Source organism: Camarhynchus parvulus, chromosome 5 (assembly GCF_901933205.1).
Source record: "Camarhynchus parvulus chromosome 5, STF_HiC, whole genome shotgun sequence".
Classification (NCBI taxonomy): Eukaryota; Metazoa; Chordata; class Aves; order Passeriformes; family Thraupidae; genus Camarhynchus; species Camarhynchus parvulus.
Window position 1 is genome coordinate 33,256,345 of NC_044575.1, and position 22,168 is coordinate 33,278,512.

At 33.9% G+C, this 22,168-nt stretch overlaps 1 protein-coding gene across 5 annotated transcripts in view; it reads right to left on the minus strand.

Annotated features, from left to right (window-relative positions):
- NOVA1 (NOVA alternative splicing regulator 1) overlaps nt 1-22,168 on the minus strand; it is a 138,664-nt gene that overhangs the window by 4,480 nt on the left and 112,016 nt on the right. For all 5 annotated transcript variants that reach the window (XM_030948565.1, XM_030948564.1, XM_030948568.1 and 2 more), the window contains one exon: nt 21,245-21,316. In XM_030948565.1, the coding sequence (XP_030804425.1) occupies nt 21,245-21,316 (72 nt within the window). The remainder of the gene's footprint in view (nt 1-21,244; nt 21,317-22,168) is intronic.

Genomic DNA, 22,168 nt, shown 5'->3' on the forward strand with positions numbered 1-22,168 from the left:
CTGTATTTTGCACTGGATTGTTTTAAATTATATATGTAATTTTTAATTCAGAATTTCATTGGCATCAAAACAGAACATGTTCTATAGAATAAATAAAAAATGATCAGCTGCTGAATTATTCTAAAGGTAATGTGAAAGAAGGGTATTGAAGAAAAATTTTGTCCACCCATATATTAAATAAACCTATAAAAAAAATCACTGTATATACACTTAAATACATAATGACAGGTTTTATATATATTTTTCGGCAGACTTAGTTTTAAGTCAGGACATCTCCAAGTAATTTTAAATGTAGATCAAGGTATTTGGTAATTTTAAAGTAATCTTTTTAAGTATTCCCATCATAAAAAGAAAGAAACAACTCTTAATTTTTATTAGATATTTCACTTCTAGATATAAACCACATTAAGTAATTGCTAACTTGAAGAATTGTCCAGATTGTTTTTGGGTTTGGGTTTGTTTTGTTTTTGGTGGTTTTGTTTTATTTGTTTGGTTTTTTTTTTTTTGGTAACACTCCAAAAATGCAGCACTGCACAGCTCTCATTATTATGGTTTTGTGCTGCATACTACAGAAAACATTTACTTGCCTCCACTGGTTTAAGACACACTAAAAGGTTCCGTGGGAGATGTCAATAAGCAATATGCACAGTTCTGATCAAGTCTGGCATAAGTGCCTATGTAAATTTAGGTGAAAGAACTCTAAAAACATAAGAAAGTACAAAAATACACTCTCAAAACCATACATGTGATTTCAGATGTAAATAGGATATTTAATGCCAGGGCAGTATTGTTGCACCTGTAATATTACAATTACATATGCAACATATGAAAATCCAGTTCTCTGTTACATAGCTGGGATTTTTCTTAAGGATGGGCATAGTAAAATAAAGCAATGGCTTAATTCAGCCACAAAATTAAAAAAAAGATTTTCGGAATGAGAAACTGGTACTTTTCTCACTTGACACAGAAATGTTCATTAGGTTACCACTAACAGCTCTAGTTATTGGGCAAAATTATCTGTCTAATCAGAGGAGAGATAAAGAATTATCTCCTTCTTCTTACTGACCCACTCCCACCTTGCCCAGACATGGTTTTGTATTTAGCATTACAAACAACATAAATATTATGATGCATTTTGAAAAAAAACCATAAAATTTCATGTGCTGGATTAATATATGTTTGTCTGTTTCAGAAATAAAGATACCTTTTTCCAAATATCTGATTTAGAAACAGACTATTGTTTCTTTTATTTGCAACTTTTAAAATGGTATTAGTTTAGGAAGATACCGATAATACTCTTTCAAATACAACCCCTGCCATGGTGAATATTTCACATAATTTACATACAGGACATCTTTTAAAAACATATATGTATTAAATAATTAGACAGTATGCCTCTATTTTACATTAAAAAAATCATTACATTCCAGTGAAAATTCAGTTTGAATAAAACATAAATACATCTGTACTCATTTTACTTAAAACATAAGCAATCCTGCTCTTCTCGAAATGAAGAGCAACATTTGTATTATTATGAGATATTCAGCTGTAACATTCTTGTATCTGGGACAGCTAATTTAAAATTTCATTTAAAAATTTAGTAATTATTTTTAACAGCAAAATATGTTTAAGATTTTTTTAATTAGGAAGACTAATCTTGCTACCAGTTTGGAAATCTCCATCTATTTCTTTTACTCACTAAATCTTTTCCTTGTTTGTATATTGGAATATCAAGTATTTATGGCAAACATTTGTTGCGCTGTATAATAACACAGTATCTAAAGTATTAGATAGATCACAGCAGTCTAGGTGCTGGTAGAAAATAAATAATGCAACTTTTTTTTTCTTTCCTGTTGAAGCCTAAAATCCATACGGTCACTAAGTTAAAAGGTATAAAATGATACAAAACAATTCAGAAAATGAAAAATCAAATATTATCTGTTTGGTTTTGTTACCTATGTGACCACCATTTTTGAAAAAAGTACTTAACTCCTTGTCTGTCAAGGAAATTGGACAGTGCCCTTATTTTCCTTTTACAGATAACGGGTTCAGAAACTGATTTGGATGCAGAAGTGAGAAACTGCTACCCAAAATAAGTGCTCTGAGCTATCCAATAAAGGTATCTTTCACTACGCAGGAAGATTAGGTTTCCAGGTTTGTGTGTATGCTCCTGGCTATAGCCAAACTTGTGCTGCAAAAAGGAGATTGATTATCTAAAGCAATTATGAACATATGCTTACATATGCATAAAAATAAGAACACGTGTAATTTATTTTGTTTAAATGTTATAGGAAGAAAAAAGGGAAGTAACTCAACCTTTATTTCATGTCAAATAAGTTTCATAAAAACTAAGGATTATGACATTTTCTTGCTCACAAAGCAAATTAATTACTTCCACAGGCATCACTCTCATCGTATTTCCATTAGCATAAGAAAGTTCAAAATCAGGCTCAAAAAATATAATACTTCTTCCTCCAAAAGTCATCCAACTATAACAAATATAATAGAAACAAAGTAATTTCCCTGCATACATTTTCAGTGAAACAAGACTGTGTCTTTAAAAGCCTTGACAAAAGTCAAAGAAACGTGGGCTGTAAGAAGGGCTCCAACTGAAGAGCAGTTTGCTGCCCTCAGTTCCCAATGCAATCTGCAGAGATTTGATGCAACTCTGCCCTTCAGAGGAAGAGGCCTGGTACTTTAGGGATCTCAACCACTGTGTCCAGAGACACACTTCAAACTGCTTTTAACTCACCATGAGTAGCTCACGTAAATCCTAGACTCCTAAACCCTGTATCAGCTAATTCCCTAAACCTTTCCCATTTATTGACAATCCACTTGCATAAGCCCATGCTGCATTCATATATCATGTCAGAATTGCCTGCAAGTCCTCTGATTTACCAAACTGAAAGTCCTGGCTAAGTTAAGTGAGCAGAACAGCATCTACTGTGGAATGCCAGATGTTTGGTGATTATGCTCTGCCACTGTCATCCTCCCCAGTGCTGCAGTGAGATAATGTGCACTGAGCAGCTACGAATGCACATGAATAAATGCTAAATAGTTTCATGGGAAGACGAACCATGACCAAATCTGCACTACTACCCATGTCCTGCCAATTCTCATTCCCACTCCTCTCATGTAGAGACCTCCAACAAGCCATATCAAAGTTTCACCCATTCCACCCTTTCACTTTTCTACTGCTTTATTTCTTTGTCCTCCTTCTCTCTGACAATATTTGGTCTGGTTATATTACCATTTCTCACAGTCTCTAGAACTGGGGGGATGGCAATCACAAACGCACACCATACATGCCACCCAGCTAATACAAGGTCTGACTGATAAATTTAGTGGAAGGATGAAATGTAGGCTAGATAGCAAGAATTAGCACTTGATATGGCTGTTACACCAATTAGAGTAACTGTATGTTAAGAAGGTTGAAAAACATGGTTTTAAGTTTCAAGTTTGACATGGTGGCATGACACATGCCTACACTAAATTACACCAGAAGAGAAATATTACTGATTATACAAAATAGCATCAAAACTTGCAAAAAACAAACCAAACAATTCAATAGTGGAAATATTTAAATGCATCAGGCTCTGTTTATTCCACTTCCGTGAAGTGTTTCTAAGAGATTGCACAGAGATTAATGAACCAAGGATCATTTTATATATTATTCAGGTTTCCTTTTTCCTCTTTTATTTTCAACAGTGTAATTATAACTCATTCCATGAATTTCTTGTGACAATTGCTCTTTCTCCTTCTATTAAATCTTTCAACTACTTGTCTAATACTGGTTTATTTTTTCTTAACAGAAAAACACTTTACAGAAAAGATTCCATCTAATCTAACAAATTCATCCTAATTTGTCACAATTCTATATTTTATCTCTAAAGCAAATAACTGCACTTCCTTAAAACCGTAAATTGCTACATTCTATTTCATATTTTTTCTTTTCTTTTTTTTTCTGTCTTCTTGCTCCTCAGTAGTTTTAAACTCTTTAAAACTCCCTCTGGTCTCTGGATTCTACGTCTGAAAATTTCATGCTATTTTAGCTGCTCATATGACTACAGGCTTAGACTTGGTGAGAAGGTGTTCTGAACACACCAATTCCTGTAGAGAGCAGTCAGTGAGGAGTAGGATGACCTAGGAAATTTTTGGTGGCAAGATAAATACAGTGCTACACTAGGCTTGTGAGTAGTCCCATACAATCCATCCTAAAGTGAAGTGGCACTATAACAAAAATCTGGGAGAAAATCAGGATCAACTGAAGATGTGAGAGAAGTTCTACTGAAATCAAGCAGAAAGACAACTAAGTTCATTACAGGCAAGGTGATGCCTGCATGCACTTAGAATTCACAGCCATGCTCTGTTCTATCACGCAACTCCTGGGAAGCCCCTGGCCACGCTGCCAGCAAGAGCCACAAGTTCAAGGCAGCACAAGCTACTGAAAGGTCATGAGTCATTCCACCTATACAGCAGGCAGCCATGCAAGGTTGCTCTGGACAGATGTTTGCTCATGTCAGACTTGGGCTCAGCTTCCAACAGTAGCCTTACACAGCAAATCTCTACTTACTGCATATTCATAGCCTTAAGGAAGCTACTGGAATTTCTCTCAATATTTTCAGTATCTCTGGACTGGGTTCCATACTGTATTCATGCACATGCTGAAACATGAATTTACTTTTTCAGAGGTGTCCTGAACAAATTCCTGGTTGCTCAGTTCCAGATTATACATTTTGGCTTCAGGGAAAATTCTTAGAAGGAATAGAGACATCTTTTAAAAACATTTTTCTGATAATCTGCTTGATACTTATTTACAAAAATAGGCACATATCCATAAAAAGCAAAGCAATTCTTTGTAAATTTAGCTAGATCATCAGGTAAATAAACCTAGACCAATAAATTATCATCTTTCCTGACCATGTTTAAATTCTGTAAATGTCATTCCAACTCGATTTCTCTCTTTCTGCAAAAGAATGTCTAGAGCTGAAATACTGTGTGAACAAGTGCAATGGATTACAGAAGGAGATTAGCTGCTACTTTGTTCCTCAACGTAATGCACTTTTTCTTTTTCTAGTCATGTTTATGTTAATATGATTTTCTTCTCATCACAAGCAGTACATATACTTGTAGTATTCCCTTCATAAATGTTGCCTGCAATTATTCCAAGATGAATATAATTTTGCTACTTCACCATGTTGCCTCTTTGTGTTATTTCTGACCTCATAATTACAGTTTCTTTCAAGACAATTCAAGGTTAACTTAATCCATTGAAAAAATATTGCAACTCTGAGTTTTGTCTCAAATCACCATAGATTATTACAAATACAAAAAATTGACAGAGCAAATAGATATTCTAAGATGTTTGATTTTATCTGCTGGTACACTGCAGGAGGATTTTGGTCTGATACTGACACTACTGTTCACCACAAGTGTTTATTTTTCTCCAGTTCTTAGACCTCTTCTCTCAGCGGAGGTTACATTTTTAATTCCATTTTAGTCACAAAAACTGTCATGCAATAGAAACTCAACTTCAACTTAAATACCCGGGAACAATTTACATCTGAAACCACAAGGCTTAGAAAGTCAGAACTAAGCAGGAGAAATATTTACTAGAGATAAAACTGTGTAAGGATGTTTTGCACAAATTGCTCTTTTGGCTTAAATCAATACTATTTTTCAATTAGCATTTGATATTAAACCTTGACACTTTGAGGCACTTAAAAAAGTCACTCCCACTTCTTTTAGTAACTACCTAATTACAATTCTGCCCACTTTAAAGTATGAACATTAAGATTTTTCTTTCATGCTTTTAACTAAAGATGTAATTTGGAATGCAAATTTCTCACAGCAAGAAACTAGCAAATCATGTTTAAAGAAACAAGAAAAATATTCTCTGCTGCCTGTTTTAGTTGCCCTTCTGTCACCAGTGTGTGTAGGCTCTAACTCATAAATAGAAAGGCTTCTCTCAAAAGCAGAATGTGCGCATAGTCAAGTTGTGTACGCTGAAAGAATAATTGCTAAAACAATGTTGGTTATACAGGTGGCTGATTTTATAAGATTATCTAGTTCTGAAGAAAGTATTATTAAAAATTATTACACACATATACACACATAAAAATCTGAATAGTTTCATAAGTACCCCTCAAGAAAATATGATTCAAAACTGTGCAAATGGAGTAAACCAACTCCTCCATGAATTCTCTATGATACATAGTTTTAATAACATAGAGAAGAAACTTAACTTTTCTAATTTTTTTCTCAGTAGCATAAAAACAACATTCCACATTTAATGCATTAATGTTTCATGAGCTCCAAATTACATTTGCAAAGAAGTGTAATGCATTTTGAGAAGCTTCATTTATACTTTTCACTTTTTTATAATTAAAAAAATAAAAAATGAGCCAGTTACATACTAAATTACACAAGAGAAAAAATTAATAGATTTTTACTCAGTTGCAGAGAACGCAGTATACATAGAAAATTAGATATCCATATTGGCTGTGCCATTGTTCAGATGAAACATTTTTAAAAAGACAGAAAGCATCAATACTAACAGTTCTGTCCAGTATTGTCTAAAATCTTCAGTGAAGATCAAATGTTAACCCTATTCTCTCTTTAAAATCACCAGATTTTCCCCTCCCTCGTCTCAGATTTTCCTTTTTTTTTTAATATTTCTTATATAATTTGTTGCAGGTGGAATACCTGCCAATACTTCACAGAGACAACGAGGGGTTTAGAAAATGCATGAATTAAGTATAGCAATTTGGGATACTTCTAACTGAAAGAAACTATATAACATAATTTCATTATTGGAATTGCTGAAAGAAACTCTTCTCAATATAAACTAATTGACATAAAATATAGATAATGTATATTATTTTAAAACTAAATATGCTTCACTGATGGTATCACTAAAACTCCCACAGTTTTACATTAGACAGGATCTAACTTATGAACTCATAAAAGCCACTCCGGTTTCAAAAGTTAATCAATCTTGACAGAGTGGGTGCATCCCTTTTTTTATGCTTTCCCAGTCATAGATCCGTAGATGTTTGGCTCCTCATAGCTAAAAACTCATTGTCCAAAGAAGCATTGCACTGGCTGCTTCCTGACAAAGCTTCAGAAGACAAATACATAAATAAATAGGACATTTCTGCCCTCCTCCATAGAATCCTTTAAAGTCAGCATGCATGAGCTTTACAGGTACTCCCCAGTAGCAGATCAGCCATAAACTTACTCTGAATGACATGCTGTATTTTAACTAGAAAATTTGCACTTGATGAGAAGTAATCATTGGAAGAAATCCTATGGCTAACACATAAAAGAGATTTGCTAAGATGTTGATAACAAATCTTGGACAACCTATAACCTAGGAATCAATTTTCAATTGACGCCCAGAAGACTGATGCTTCCTTTTTTTTTATTTTAATTTTTTAAAATGTTTTTTAATGGCCATGTACCCGCAAGTCTAAGAGAAAACTAACACCATTTTAAAATAACCATTTGAATTGAGTATGAGTTTTCAAGATGAAGATACACTGTTAACATTACAAAGCATCACAACTATCAACAGTGCCCTGTTTTCAGTATAAACTTGGATAAATATGGCTAGAATACACAATTATGTTCTTCTAAAAGAATCAATGCAGAAAATTATATGCATTAGTTATGTCATTTAATTAAATTCAGAGGAAAGAACAGCCAATAGAAATGTGCTAAGGGACTTGCCATTTCACTGTCAACAACATTTTTCATTGAAACTGACTAAAACTTGAAACCTTGGAAAAACTAAACGCTGGATATTAGAAATACATTGAGATTTTTATGTTTTGACATTGCTGGCCAGATCACATTATTTTAACAGCATGTTAAATATTTTCTAAATTAATTTTGGATTTAAATCCAAGTATGAAATCGTGTTTCAGCATTACTGGTAAGAATACTGAAAATCAGTCTCTGGAAACCACATTTTAAAATTAATTAATCTATCTATAGGACTGACAGGACGAAAGAAGACTAAGAGTTTTAGTTTGTTTTCAGAGGATCTTTGCCACAGTTGATTTTTACAAGATACATATCACAATAATTCAGGAATCATTTGGCAATTCTGAACAAAACTTAAGTTATCAACTATATATCCTCTGCAGGAGACCTCTCTTTTGAAAGATGTAGAATCAAGGTGAATCACCAGAACCATTTCAATTCTATGGAAAACAAGGATTTATTATGACCATTTAAAAAGGGGTATTTCTTTCTTGCTCAAAGCTCTTTGTGATCCTTTTGTGAGATCAAAAGAGAGAATTTGATCATCAGCAAGAGGAACTTTATGGTCACTCATATCAACAGGTTTGCAATTCCCAAAGGAAGCAGGTAAAGTGCTCAGAAAATATGATAGTCTTTAGTCCCTTTCTTAAAATACACTATTTCTATATTTAATATTTTCATGCTCACAAATAGTCCCCAATTTTGCTATCACAGTTATCATATTCTGATATTCTGAAAATTAAAGTTTTAAGTGACAATCTGTGGAATTGAAAAAATGATAGATTTTGAAAGAAGACGGTAAAAGAAAGTGTAACTAGCTGAATGTGTTTTGTCTAAATGAACACCTTTGAGTTTGCATGACCATAAAGTAAAATAATGATACTAAACCCTAACATCCCCTCCTACACTATTTGTAATTAAAATTCTGGAGTAATTACTCTGTTCTCCATGGAGAGGAAGGGGAGACACACATGAATTAAAACCCTTGTGGTAACACTATTAATGTCTCAGGTCTATGAAAGTAAGAGCATATTTACTCTTGTTTTCCCCTACAAACAGTTCTGTATAGCTTCATGGTGTTTTTCACTAAAAAAAAATTAAAAAGGAAAAATGGCAGAAAGCTAATGACAAAATGTTTTCCTAAAAACTGTATAAATACAGTTTTTCTTAGGAGTTTTTTTTCTGAAAACATCCATTTTGCTTTAGATATAAACACATGATAAGATGGTAGAGCCAAATAGCTTCTAAGAGGAGGAATATTTTAAACATACTAACTAAACACAACAATTAAAAAAAGCCAAAAAACACCGTGAAACAAAATAACAAAAGACCTTCTCACCATTCCCACAGACATATGATTTAATAGAAAAACTCACAGAAAGTAAATAAATTAAGCAAATATCTGAATATATATCACTACTATAGATACTTTTATATGCACACACAGTACTGTACTATAAATATATGCTGCTATATAAGAATGCCTAATACTTGATTTACTTGTAAGTAGGAGCAGTCCTCTTGCACTGAGTATCTAGTGAAGAGTTTCAGCTCAGGCAGAGAGTACAGAAGCTACTCAATCACAAGTGCCTCTTTAAATCATATTTTTGCAATTCAGCTTATTTTAAAACCAATAAGAAAAAAAAACCTCATGCACAAAGACATGCACATATTTGCACTCTCTACAGACACAATGAGTGGAGCCCCCACTTCCTTCCAGGTCCATCATGTCTTAGAATCTCCCAGCTGCAATCATGTCAAAAATAAGTTGGATGCACAGAACAAATGAATGATGTTCTCATTCCAAAATCTAGGAACAAAACCCACACTCTGTTACAAAATTATTTCAAGGGACTCTCCAACCTTTCTTGGAAACTAGATTTCTGCTCTTAACAATATTATGTAATCTAAATAATATAACTTTGGTCTGAGAAGTATCTTCCATATCCAGTCTGTATTAAGTTACATATGTAGAGGTAAGAAAAGACTGGACAGGGCATTTTTAATGGTGCATCTTGGCATAACCTGACACCAGTTTTGCACATGCACTTTTACTTCAAGATCACAAAATTGGCGTAAAATGAAAGATAAAACTTATTCTATCATCAACCAATAGACGTAAAATAAATATGGTGGAATAAAGATGATGGAGAGGGCAATCTGGCTTCTGTGAAATGTACCTGGTCTATCTAGATGAACTAACAAATTAACAGCACCAAGGGTTATGGTTACTTTGAACCCCTGGCTTTGCATTAGATGACCAGCAGCAGAAGCTTGATAGTTCCTGTATTAATTAGTTCTTAACTAATAAAATAGGATTTTGTGTAGCAAGAACTACTCAATGAAAGTCTCAGGGATACTCTCTTAGATGTTGTTTGAAAATTGTTTTCAAATAAGAAAGGGAGGACAGTTAAACAGAAAACATTTATATAACCATGTCTCTCTAGGTCATGAAAAATAATAATTATTAGAAATTTTGATTACAAAAAGGACATAGTTTTCTTAGTGTGGTTTCCCTAATGGGTGGATGGATAGGTGGCCACACACAAGTATTGTGCTCAGCTCTGGGTCCCTCACTTTAAGAGTATGTGCAGAGAAGAGCAACAAAGCTGGTGAAGTGTCTGGAGAGTAAGTCCCACATGGAGCAGCTGAGGAAGTCCAGAGAAATGGAAGCTCAGGGGAGACCTTACTGCTCTCTACAACTCCCTGAAAGAGGCTTGTAGTGAGGTGGGAGTTCAGCCTCTTCTCCCAGGCAGCTGGGGACAGGACAAGAGGAAATGGCCTCAAGCTTTGCCAGGGGAAGTTCAGGCTGGACATGAGAAGGAATTTCTTCACAGAAAGAGTAATTAAACATTGGAATAAACAGTGCAGGGAGGTGGTGCAGTCACTGTCCCTGGAGGTGTTCAAGAAATGACTGGAGGTGGCACTTAGTGTCAAGGTCTGGTAGACAAGATGGTGTTACATCACTGGTTGGACTTGATGATGACAGAAATCTTGTCCAACCTAATTGATTTTGAGATTCTGTGATGTTTCCAAATTTAATAAGCAGTGCTACAGGACTCCATAGCTCTCTAATGCTAATAGAGCCTTCTGACAATTCAATTCAAAACCTTCCTCTCAGAGCCTGACAATATGTCTCTAAGAAGGATCAGAGAAGAGAATAAGATAAAATCAAGCTGTAGGTCTCAGGAAATATATCATTAACTGCAATTAAGCTGTGGCTGGCCAGCTTAGAAGTTAACATTCACCCCAGCTGATTCATATCTTTAGTTTATACATCTATCTACGTCTTGGTTAACTCTTGTAAACTTATATGTGTTTAACCAAGATAACTTAGGTCAGTTACGAAACTAACTTAGGTCACTTATCAAAGTCAACTCAGCTTTTAAAAATTCCCTATAATTACAAGAGACAGGTGAAGGTACAATTGCATAGTCCTTATTAAATGGGAAGATCCTGGATTTAGATCATACATACACAGCTCAGTAGGAAAACTGCATATGTTTCTTGTTAAACCATGTATTTGCAAACCATATTGTTTCCCTACATCTGTGCTCTGGGTTATGTTTAACATACAATGGGAGAAAAATTTCATTAAGGCAAACTATCTATAGACAAGCACTAGGCATAGGCAATACTTGAATATAGATAACTGGTACCTATTCATAATTTTGCATAGACAGCGATCTCACAGAAATGTTCACATGGGAAAAAAATTACTCCTCATGCAAACTAAGGCTGTGGGGCACAAATATGGCTGTATTTACACATTTACATTACATGTTTTTATACTTATATTACAAATGTGTAATACTATGTGCGCATTAACATGGAAAAATACTTTACACAGAGTAAATTTGAAGGCAGCATCTAAGTAAATTTGATTTAAATATCTCTTGTTAAAGATACAATGAAAAATAATTTGCACCTAAATCTTGCCCTGATCTCAACTACTATGCACAATGTATACATATTTTTCTGCTTGAACAACTGACAATTTATTTTTAGGGAAAGATACTGAAAAATGTGAAAAGAAAAAAAATTAAAAAATGGAAGAGCTGTCTCAAAAATGAGATGGAGGCGAGGAAATTAATAGCTTTACTAATCCTTTTTGATTTCCCAATATATTTGTCCCTTTTTTCTATTTAACAAATACTCAATGTGATCCTTTGCACATGTATAATAAATGCATAAATGCATTATTAATTATTCTAATATCACTTAAATTCTGTTTTCAAAACATAAATTTCATCCTAACAAAGCTGCAGTCTCCTTTTCTTACCCTGATTCATCTGAGTTCCTATTAATGCCAGGCAAGTGTAACTTACAGTTTACCTTGAAATTGCATGCAGTAAAGACAAACCAACAGTACACAAACAGATTTTGTACAGCCAATGAGTCTTTTCTGGTAATGTAATGTGTATCATTTATTATCTAATTACTTATGACATAATTACACAGAAATTTCTATAAAACAGCCTTAATTGCTGGTATACAAGTGAAATACAACCTGTGAAACGTCTTCAACAAACAACTCTTTCCTTCTGTTTGTAAAACAATGTGATAATACTGGTTCTAGACTATATTTACAGTTTTATTAAACACTTTAAATTTATTCTTAGGAACAAATTTTCTGCAAGGAAATGATTATCTTTTTACTTGATTTCTATTTTTTTTTTTGTATCACTTAATTATACATGCACACAGGTCTGCAGATTTTAAGGTATTGTATTTTGGTTCACTACTTTTTACTATAGAATGCCATTAATCATAGTCTAATCTATTTCATAAGCCAGTTTAATTCCCTAACTGCAACACTTTAAAAGAGCCCACATGGAGACTGCATTTCAGTATCTCATGGGTAGGGGGCAGCTTTTAATTTATTATCACGATTACTATAATTATTACTAAGAGAATAAAGTCAATCAATTCTCACTGCATTTTAAGTTTGTTAAGTGGACAATAACGATAATCACAAAAAGTTGAGAAGCACTGAGCTCATGTACTATGCTACCTAAAAATATGAAAGAAGAATTTACACTTCAGTGCACTTGCAGGCTTCCAGAAGCTTTAAAGAAATAAAAAATCCCAACCATATTTTTCTAACCCCATCCAAATCACAGGTAGTAAGTTCACTTGAATGAGTAATTTATCATGTAGAAGTGTATTATTGTTTGATAATGTAAGGGGTGGGGGGAAATAGTCCAGCAAGACTTTGATCTCTAAGGCTGCATTCACTAAGGTGCCATTTGAGAAGCAGGAGAAAACAGAAGATGAAACAGGCAGCAGACCCTCTGCACCCCAGACTAATACCCTTCAAGGCTGCAAAGATTCAAATGCAAATCACTGGCAGGTCACAGACCAGCGAACCCTTAGACTTAGAGGGACAATAGTCCAATTGATCCACTATTTGCAAACCATGCCTCTTAATATCTGCTATTACTTGCAGGAGGTCCAACTTTCTTTCAGGAAAAAAACCCCAAACAATTCATCAACTAACCAATCCAATCCAAACATCCAAAACCAAACCCCAAATCAATAAATGTGAAAATATCTACAAGCCCAAAACTACGGGATAATTCTACTGAATAAGATGCAATTATATATTTTGATATAGACTATCTGAAATCTAGGGTGCAATGCCTCAGGCAAAGGTCCCAACAGCTGCAGCTAACCTCTGGAAAAGGAAAAACCTTCTACATCTTATTCTCTGTAGTGCAATTCATCAATCTGCTTCCATGATTTGTAAACAAAGAACACTCCCTTTTCACTCAAATCAGGCAGAGACCAACTATAATTGGTGGGTTTGTCTCAATGTATCTATGACTTCTCCCCATCTGATGAGTTCTCAAAGCATGCAGAGGACAGACAATGCATCTAGCAGTCTGCCTAGCCTAGCAAAGTGTAGTGCTACACTGTACCTACAAGCAGCTTGTGAAAATGAAAATATTTCAGGTAGCAGGAAAAAACCCAATTAACTAACAAGGAGGATCCTCTAGGGCCAGGCCTAATCATGCCTCACTCAACTAACACCTGACAGAAAAACATGGTATTGCCTTTTCTACATGACAGTCTGCTATAAATGATCTGTCCTGGTGCAACAGTAAGGTCTACAGCCTCAGTGTTTCTTCCCACATTCTCCCTTAATCATATAAATTCTGAACTCCTTAAAAGCCACTAAATTAAATTCCAAATAATTGAAAACTTGGAGTCAAACCTTTATCTGACTGATTATGCAGCAGAGAAATAACAATACAGTCATCCAGATTTGCATTCTGGAAATTGCTCTGGTCTGTTTTCTCTGGATTGTTCAAACAGAGAAGAAGGCACTCAGTGACTTTGCCTGCGCACCTGAGAATATGGCTGGATTTTTCACCCAAGAGCAGTTTTGAATGAAACAGTACATCTACCATACTAAACCTGAGTATTAAGAACTCAAAGTCTCAGCTAACCTTGGTTAGATCACAGAGTAATATGTTGCCAACTTTCACTCTAGCTTATCTGGGATGGAACGTGAACATGGATATTATTTGGAATTTTATAACACGCTATTCATTTTAATTTTGTATTGATAAAAGAATTATACTTAAAAAGGAACACAGAATATGAAGAAATTAAACACCCTTTGGCAAAGGACATTTGAAAACCTTTATGATATTTTGACAAAGAGAAAAATGTGTACTCTCCAAATTTTCTTTGTTTAATGATCATTTTTCCTAGGCAGATAGGACCTTCTCTTAGTATGGGGACATGGAAAAATGCCAAAACCTATATATCGTATCTACAAATATTCATAAATGAAAGAACATCTTAATTTAAGTGAGGGACTTTTTGAATTCTTAAACAACTGCAACAAGACAAGATGATGATAACCCTAGCAGTCTAAACAGAACGCATTACAATCCAAAAAAGCATTATCATTTTACATGTTCACTACAAAATATTTTAAAGTGAATAAATCCCATGAAAGTCATAAGTGTACTTTAAACAGTAATGATCTCAGCATCTTAACTGAAGCAATAATGATTTAAAAATAGATTGTTTGAATCAAAAGCAGGCTTCATAAAGTCACACTAAGATTTTTATATTTTCTAAATCATCTAAGTCTTCATAAACACAGACTTTCTCTCCTTTTTTTTTATAAGCTTTGCTTTTATATGTGGGGGTTTTGTTTTGTTTTCTACCTTTGGATTTTTATCTACGGGGGGAAAACAGCCAAAAAATCTAACAACCAGGTAGAGTTTAAAACATGAGGAAGTTTTGATTTAAGACATTTATCAGTTTTAATAGAAGAGAATAGTAATTCTGTTCATTACACTGAGAACATATATCTTTTTGAAGGGGGAATGAAATAGGAAACTAATTGATTCTAATTATTATCAAGCATAAAACTCAAATAAGATGCACAAACATGGAATCACATTTTTACTTACAGGACTGAAACTGGCATGTCATTTATGACATCCTATGAATGACATGCCAGTAGTTTTCAGAGACTTAGCAGTGAGAATCTACATCTGTCCCCATTTCTCAGCAAAGTTCCTCACATTTCTCCTACATTTAAGACATGAACAGTAAACAGTGACCCCTATAATTGTTGTGCAGTGGGAAAGAAAAAAGGAAATGAGTATGGAATACGAACCCAATTTATTACCTACATACTTGTCCCAAGGGGAAAAATTGAAACAGACAATAAGAAGAGTAAAATCACCAAACTCTTTTGCATATAAGATTTTTTAAATTGTTTAAACATTTTATATAATTTAAATATATAGCCTAAGGAAACAATGCAAACAAGCACTGAGCTCAGATACTGTAAAATACTGGAAAAATGGTTAAAGGAAAAAATCAATATATTACAAGTAATGTATTAACATGAGGATGAGAAGAAAGTCTACAGTTAGTCTGTGGAGGGTAGGTTACTTCTGCTTAGAGTTTAGACATGAAATGAAGGATTCCTGCTGTATAGAAGCGGGAAAGGTTACATCTAAACCAGTGGAACCTCTACTGGATCCCTCTCACATGAACAGGAGAATAATTCTTCCTAGCCTTTTCAAGATATATGGATTCAAACATTATTTATTATGTGCTATCTACAGTGTGCCATAGGCACCTTGTAATCAAAAAAGGAACTCTGTCTTATTAAACTAAAACAAGCTGGTTCACTAAATACTTTAGTCATGGTCCATATAAAAACACTGTCTATTAGACAAAGCCTCTTTCAAACAGAATATTAGGTTTGTATTGCAGACCACTGACAGCATCATCTGGATGTAAATGAAATGGTCGTATTTATCAGTGATGAATCAGATTGGTTGACAAAAGGTCAAATTGTTATCTCAGAGAATTACCATAGCAAATATTCTTAGTAATCCAATTAAAGTTATATCACATTTTTAATTCTATAGCAACTTTTCTAAGAATGGTAAATAATTTTATATTGACTTTGATCTTGAATACACAGTACTGAGATTTGGAAAGATCAAGTGATCAATCCAGCATTAGTCAATATGTGGAAGACCTCAAAAGAAAATAGATTTTCTCAGCACTACCCTAAAAATTGACATTAAAATCAAGGAAACAAAAATAGATTAATATTACAGTTAAAATATTCAAGACACTATATCTTAAATAAGCCTCATATCAAAGTTCAAAGGCAAATTGAGATAATATATCACTGACCTAAGATGGCTATGGAGTATCCTGAGATCATCATTAAAACTCAGTATTAAGATTAAAGTACTGATTTAAAAAATTATCATTTGAAGGTGGTTATTATACATATTTTTAAAATCCATGTCTTAATGATAACAGAAGACTGAAACAAAGGTTTCTTTCCTATTTCCTCCTCCACCTCCCACAAGAAGTTATATGTCAAATAGGAGTTCATCAACCCTTTAAAAGCTGTCAGCATGCTTTACAGACTGCCTTTATTTTCAGATTCTACCTTTCTGTGAGGAATGAAAAGATCAAACTTCTGCAAGCAATTTTGCAAACAGGGTAGGGTGGTTCTTTAAAGTCAGAGAAGGAGATGGGATGCATCAATCATTACAATATCAATTCATCTCCCAGTCTCTAGTTATATGTGTACTATTATATCACATTGCAGGCTATAGACTTTGCATAAAATAGAGAGGCAATGTGAGCCAAAAGCACAAATTCCAAATACCAAGATTTTAATAGCCATATGTTTGTGCTCTACCTGCTGAGTACAGGCAGTTCCAAGAACCCTGGCTTAGTCCCATCATGTGAAAAGGTTGAAAAGTATTATTTATGACAGATATTGCAGCAACAAGATGAGATAGAAATGTTGAAACAAAAAAAGCAGACCTGAGGACTGAATGAACAAAATCTACACCTATCTGCACTCCAAAAATTTTATATTACATTGTACTAAATGATAAAAGAAGATTTTCAGGTGCAATAACAAAGCAGCCAAATTGAAGGTACAATTGTAAAAAATACAAATACCATGGGAAAAAATAGTGCTTTTAAAAAAGTAAAAAAAAAAAGGTTTAGATAGTAAGCTAATGACTCAAAGTTTGCTATGATAAATCCTATTTTATTGCTAAGCTTAAGCCTATCTAAATTGTAAGGCAAGGAAAAAGGACTCCTATCTATTACTCTCCTGACTCACTAATAAGTATGAATGTGTGCTTTGGCCCTTTTATTCTCTTAAGCCAGTAGCAAAGGTCAGCAGTGGTACCAATTTCATGGAGAAGGGGAGGACTGGAGAAGGAGACATGCAAGTGTCCTTTACAGGTATACATCAAATAGGCAAAGGAGAAATAAAAACTTAGCTTTATCTGTTTCTCCCTCTATAATCAGAGTAACATCAGTTACACAGGCAGATAAAACCAAAAAAATAATCTTGTGAATGAATAAAAATATGTAAACAGTTTAATTATAGAAATACTAGTATATCTAAAGTCAATTGTTAAAATAATAATAAAACTTGTACCTTTCCTAGGTTCTACAGAGGAAAAGCAAGCATGTTCTATATGATGTTTAGTGCATTATTTATCACTTTAGAGATGAAATTACCTCTTGAAGTGTACTTTGGAGAAGTCAAATTGATTTCCTCCTCCTAGTAAATAAAAGTAAAGCTATATTCTGCCAGCTCCAGGGGCATCAGCAGAACAGTTTCACCACTATAGCTATATGTCTATCAGTGTTTGGCTATTAACAGAGCTGACCAAGCTCATGAGGGTGTAACACAGAAGCTTTTAGTCTAAAAGTACAGAAAGATTGAGTTAGTTTCAGCAATAGGCAGACAGGAGGGGGGAAAAAAGTTATTGGACATTCTACTGCCTCTAATTCTATTGCCTCTTTGGTTCCTTCTTCCTTGAGAAGTTTGCAGAGTATGGATTTTTAATGTGAATAAAGGTCCAAGGAAGTTCCACTGAAAAAAATAAGACATTTACAAGAATAATATTGGCAGATGTATAACTTCCTGGAACAAAGAACTGAAGAAAAACACACTTCCAGTGAAGAGGTTTCTGTCGCACTCAAGACAACTCAGTAAAATGCAAAACATGACAGTTCTAAAGAAACTTCTCTTCCACTAGATAAGGCATTTTCAGAGACTATCCTCTCCTTGAGAATCATAAAACAAGTAGTTCACGAACACTGGATTTTTCCAAAAACAATTCATCAAAAGCTGAAACTGCCATACAAAGGAGTTATGACCTCATCTGAATGGAGGCAAAGTGAGTCATTAAAAGGAAGATCTAATACAAGCCAGATTTCCTGCCTAGCTTCCTCTGACCTCTGTTGGCAGTGCTATTTTCTTCTTGTATTAAAAAGTGTGTCTAGAAATTGTTCAAGCTCTGTCAGGGGAACACAACTGACATGCTTGTATAGCACAAGGCTCACATCAGCTCTTCTCATCAAAGCACAGACTCGCAATTCTCTAATTGCAATGACTTATGGGGGAGTCCTCCAACCCAGCTTAAAAATCTCATTTCAACAGCAACCCAGCATGAAGTATTGCTTAAAGTTTGCTTAATCACCTTTCTAATCTTTAACATAAAATATCATCTTCTCATGATTAAAACATTACATAAAATGGAATGATCTTAAGCCTAATATGCTACCTTATGCACACAACAGAGAGTGCTGTGAATTCATCTTCTTAACACTGACTTTCCTGACATCCATCCAGTTAACTAAGCTCTCTCGTGTTATCATACCATCTTGCGAGAAAATTCATACCTGAATGGTTATTTTTCTACTGAGAGTCATCTTACACAGCCATATATCAAAACAAACATTTACTATTGTTCTCTCATACTCTCCTGTTGGGTGTTCATGTGGCTGCAGACAGGTTTGAGGTGACTGCGTTGGAACCTATTTCCATGTGACAGCCGCAGTGCAGATACTTGTGGATACCCTGGTGCTGAATGCTAATCACCACTACAGCCTGGGAACAATTGCCAGTGATGTCACTTTATCACCAGAATGAACAGAAAGGCCTTAGTTGCCTTATCATGTGCTTTGTGCTTCCTGCTGGAATGGCTAGAAATCACTAGAAAACACGAGAAGGGATAAAATAATCATAAACCTGTACAAGTTTCAATAGTTAATAATAAAAGCAGTTCCAAAAGTCAATTAAGGAACTCATTACTCTTGTTCATATATACAGTTCTGATACTGTTCAAAAAAGGTCTTGATTACTTGTATGAAAACTGATTTGAACACAGATTATTAACAAAATGCATTAAAATATGTAATTTGGAATACAGACAGGACACAAAGCATACATGTCATATGGCTTGTGAATTTAGCTATATTACTTGACAATATTCTCATAGAACAACTTTCTATAAGCATAAGTATTTTTAGCTATTGAAAGGTCATTTAAAGTTTATACACTACACTATAATTCTAATAATATAAAATTCATAGAACAGATGCAAAGTAGGTGCTTCTCCTATGCTAATTAACATGCTCAAATTGTATATCCTGTAAATAAAAGCACTTCTTTTTTCTCTAAATAATGATCATCAGGATATACGTATACTAAAAAAAAGTGTGAAACAAAAGAAAGATAGTAAGAACCCACTAAAAAACAATCCCTGCACTCATTTTCAAAACCTTCTAATTAAAATAAACAAAATACTAAAATTAAGAGAGAGAGAATAAAAGCTGAACAGAGCCTATAATAAAACATCCCTAAGTGTTGGCAAAGATTTCATCTTTGTCATTTAATGATGATGAAGCCAAGTAACTGTTGCTGGAATGGAAGCAGGCTGATGAAGAAGGCTTTCAAGTTGAAGTCAAGGATATCACAACCTATATTTTTCTTGGTAGTTCCTCTATCTATACAATTTCTTCCTAAGTTCCATTACTTTCTGTATTTGATACCCCCTTCAATAAACGTCATGTGTTGATCAAAGGTATAATGCTTTAATACGCTTCTGTTTGTGTGAAATTGTTCGTTCATACACCAGCAAGTTCTAAGCAGTTCAAAAAATATCAGAGAATTAGTAATTAATAACAGTGTTAACTTTCAGGGGAAATTAGCTTGTGAAGTAAACTTTTCTCATATTTGCTGTTATTTATGCAAGATCTGATAGCAACATTCAGCTAACTGAAACAGACTGTGGGAACTCTTAGCATATACTAAATACATTATTTGAACACAAAGTACATTAAGTTTAGCAGTACATCAAAAATAAAAAAGGTATTTTTTAAGCATGAATAAGTTCTAAAAAGCATGGTATGTAGTAATTTTTTACAATTTTTATAGGGAAGACAAAGATAACGATAATTTGGGGATACAATCAACTGGACACAGACTTTTCCAGTTAAAACAAAAATAAATTAGTAGAATTAACATGCTGCTAAAAGGACAGTTTATGCATTTAAAAATACAATACGAATTAAACTTACTTAGATGTGTTTAGCAAGTTTTCAGAGAGATTTAATTTTACTTCATTCCTCATCAATAAATTTTCATTTAAAATACTTTTATATTTAAATAATGCCCCTATGTTACTGTCCACAGACACATTTCAAAATTCTGCAATAAAGAAGTCTGTTTGCCATTGCTGGGTTGAATTCCAGCTATTTAAGCATGGGTTTAGAGATAATTCTATTATAATTTAAAACTGATCCAGGAAGAAAATACGTGTGTGCATATATACACAAACATATACAAACCAAGAGTTACTTTGTCTGCAAACACACCAGTTTTGTATCCTTGCAATTTATCAAATGGAAAAAACAAAGCAACCCAACTATTTTAAAAGATACTTTGTTTTCATCAGAGATTTTAACGAAGCCCACCAAAATAAATTAAAAGCAAAATATTTTCCATTTACTTTACCAATTTCTAACAAGAGTTAGATATCTATGGTTATGGGTGTATATATGTGAATGAACGAATAAATCCTTAACCCACCATATCTTTTTCTCCAGTTTGCAAGCTGTCACCCGTGAAAAGTATGGTGTAGATGGTAGGATGATACTGTACCTGATTGGCTCTGGAGGTGGTCATGGGATCAGATGGAGAGGACTTGGTGGTAGTTGGGGAAGATGGCAATGTCTGGGAACAAAGCAGTTCAGGAGCAAATCAACCTTTACAAGCCTTAGACTGAACAGTTAAAAAAATAAATAAACCAACAAAATAACATAACTAGAAAATTAAAAGAAATAAAAAATGCCTAAGACAAAAATCTTTCTCCTACTCATTGGAACTTAATGGAATTTAAAGTCAATTGGATAAATAATGCATGTAAATATGCATGCTTATGCATGTAAAAACAAATTCATGACTTGAAATCAAGATGGTGAACTCACATAAATACTCAAAAATATGCTGACCACATGAGGAATATATTCTTTCCTCTCTCCTCCTCTTGGGGAAAATGAAGACTATAAGTAAACAAAAATTCCAGCAAGTTCAATGAGCACACTAGAAACAGTTATCAGTCTATGAACAAACAGGGCCAATGTCTGAAAGAAGTTAAGAGACATCTACTCTGGCACTTTTGTACAGCACCATTGTATAGTAAGGACTTATAGCCAGCAAACTGTATTCCAAACCTTACAACAGTTACGCTGAAGCTACTGCCTTTCTGGCTATATTCTAACTGCTAAAATATTCATTGATCTTTTTTAATCTGGAAGCAGGTGAAAAAATGTAAGCATCAATCTCATGATGGATGAACATGCAACTAATACCTTCATAACAAATAACTACAAAATATTTATGATTAGTGTTAAAAATGTTCATTTAGTTGAGCAAAGGTCAACAGCTTATTATAGTTCTGTGTTCAAAATAAACACAAAAAAGAATTAAGAGTCATATTTATTGATCATCTTTTCTAAATAATATACAGATGCTTAACATTAATTCTTGAACATATTAAAAAAGCACTGCTCTGTTTAAAAATTT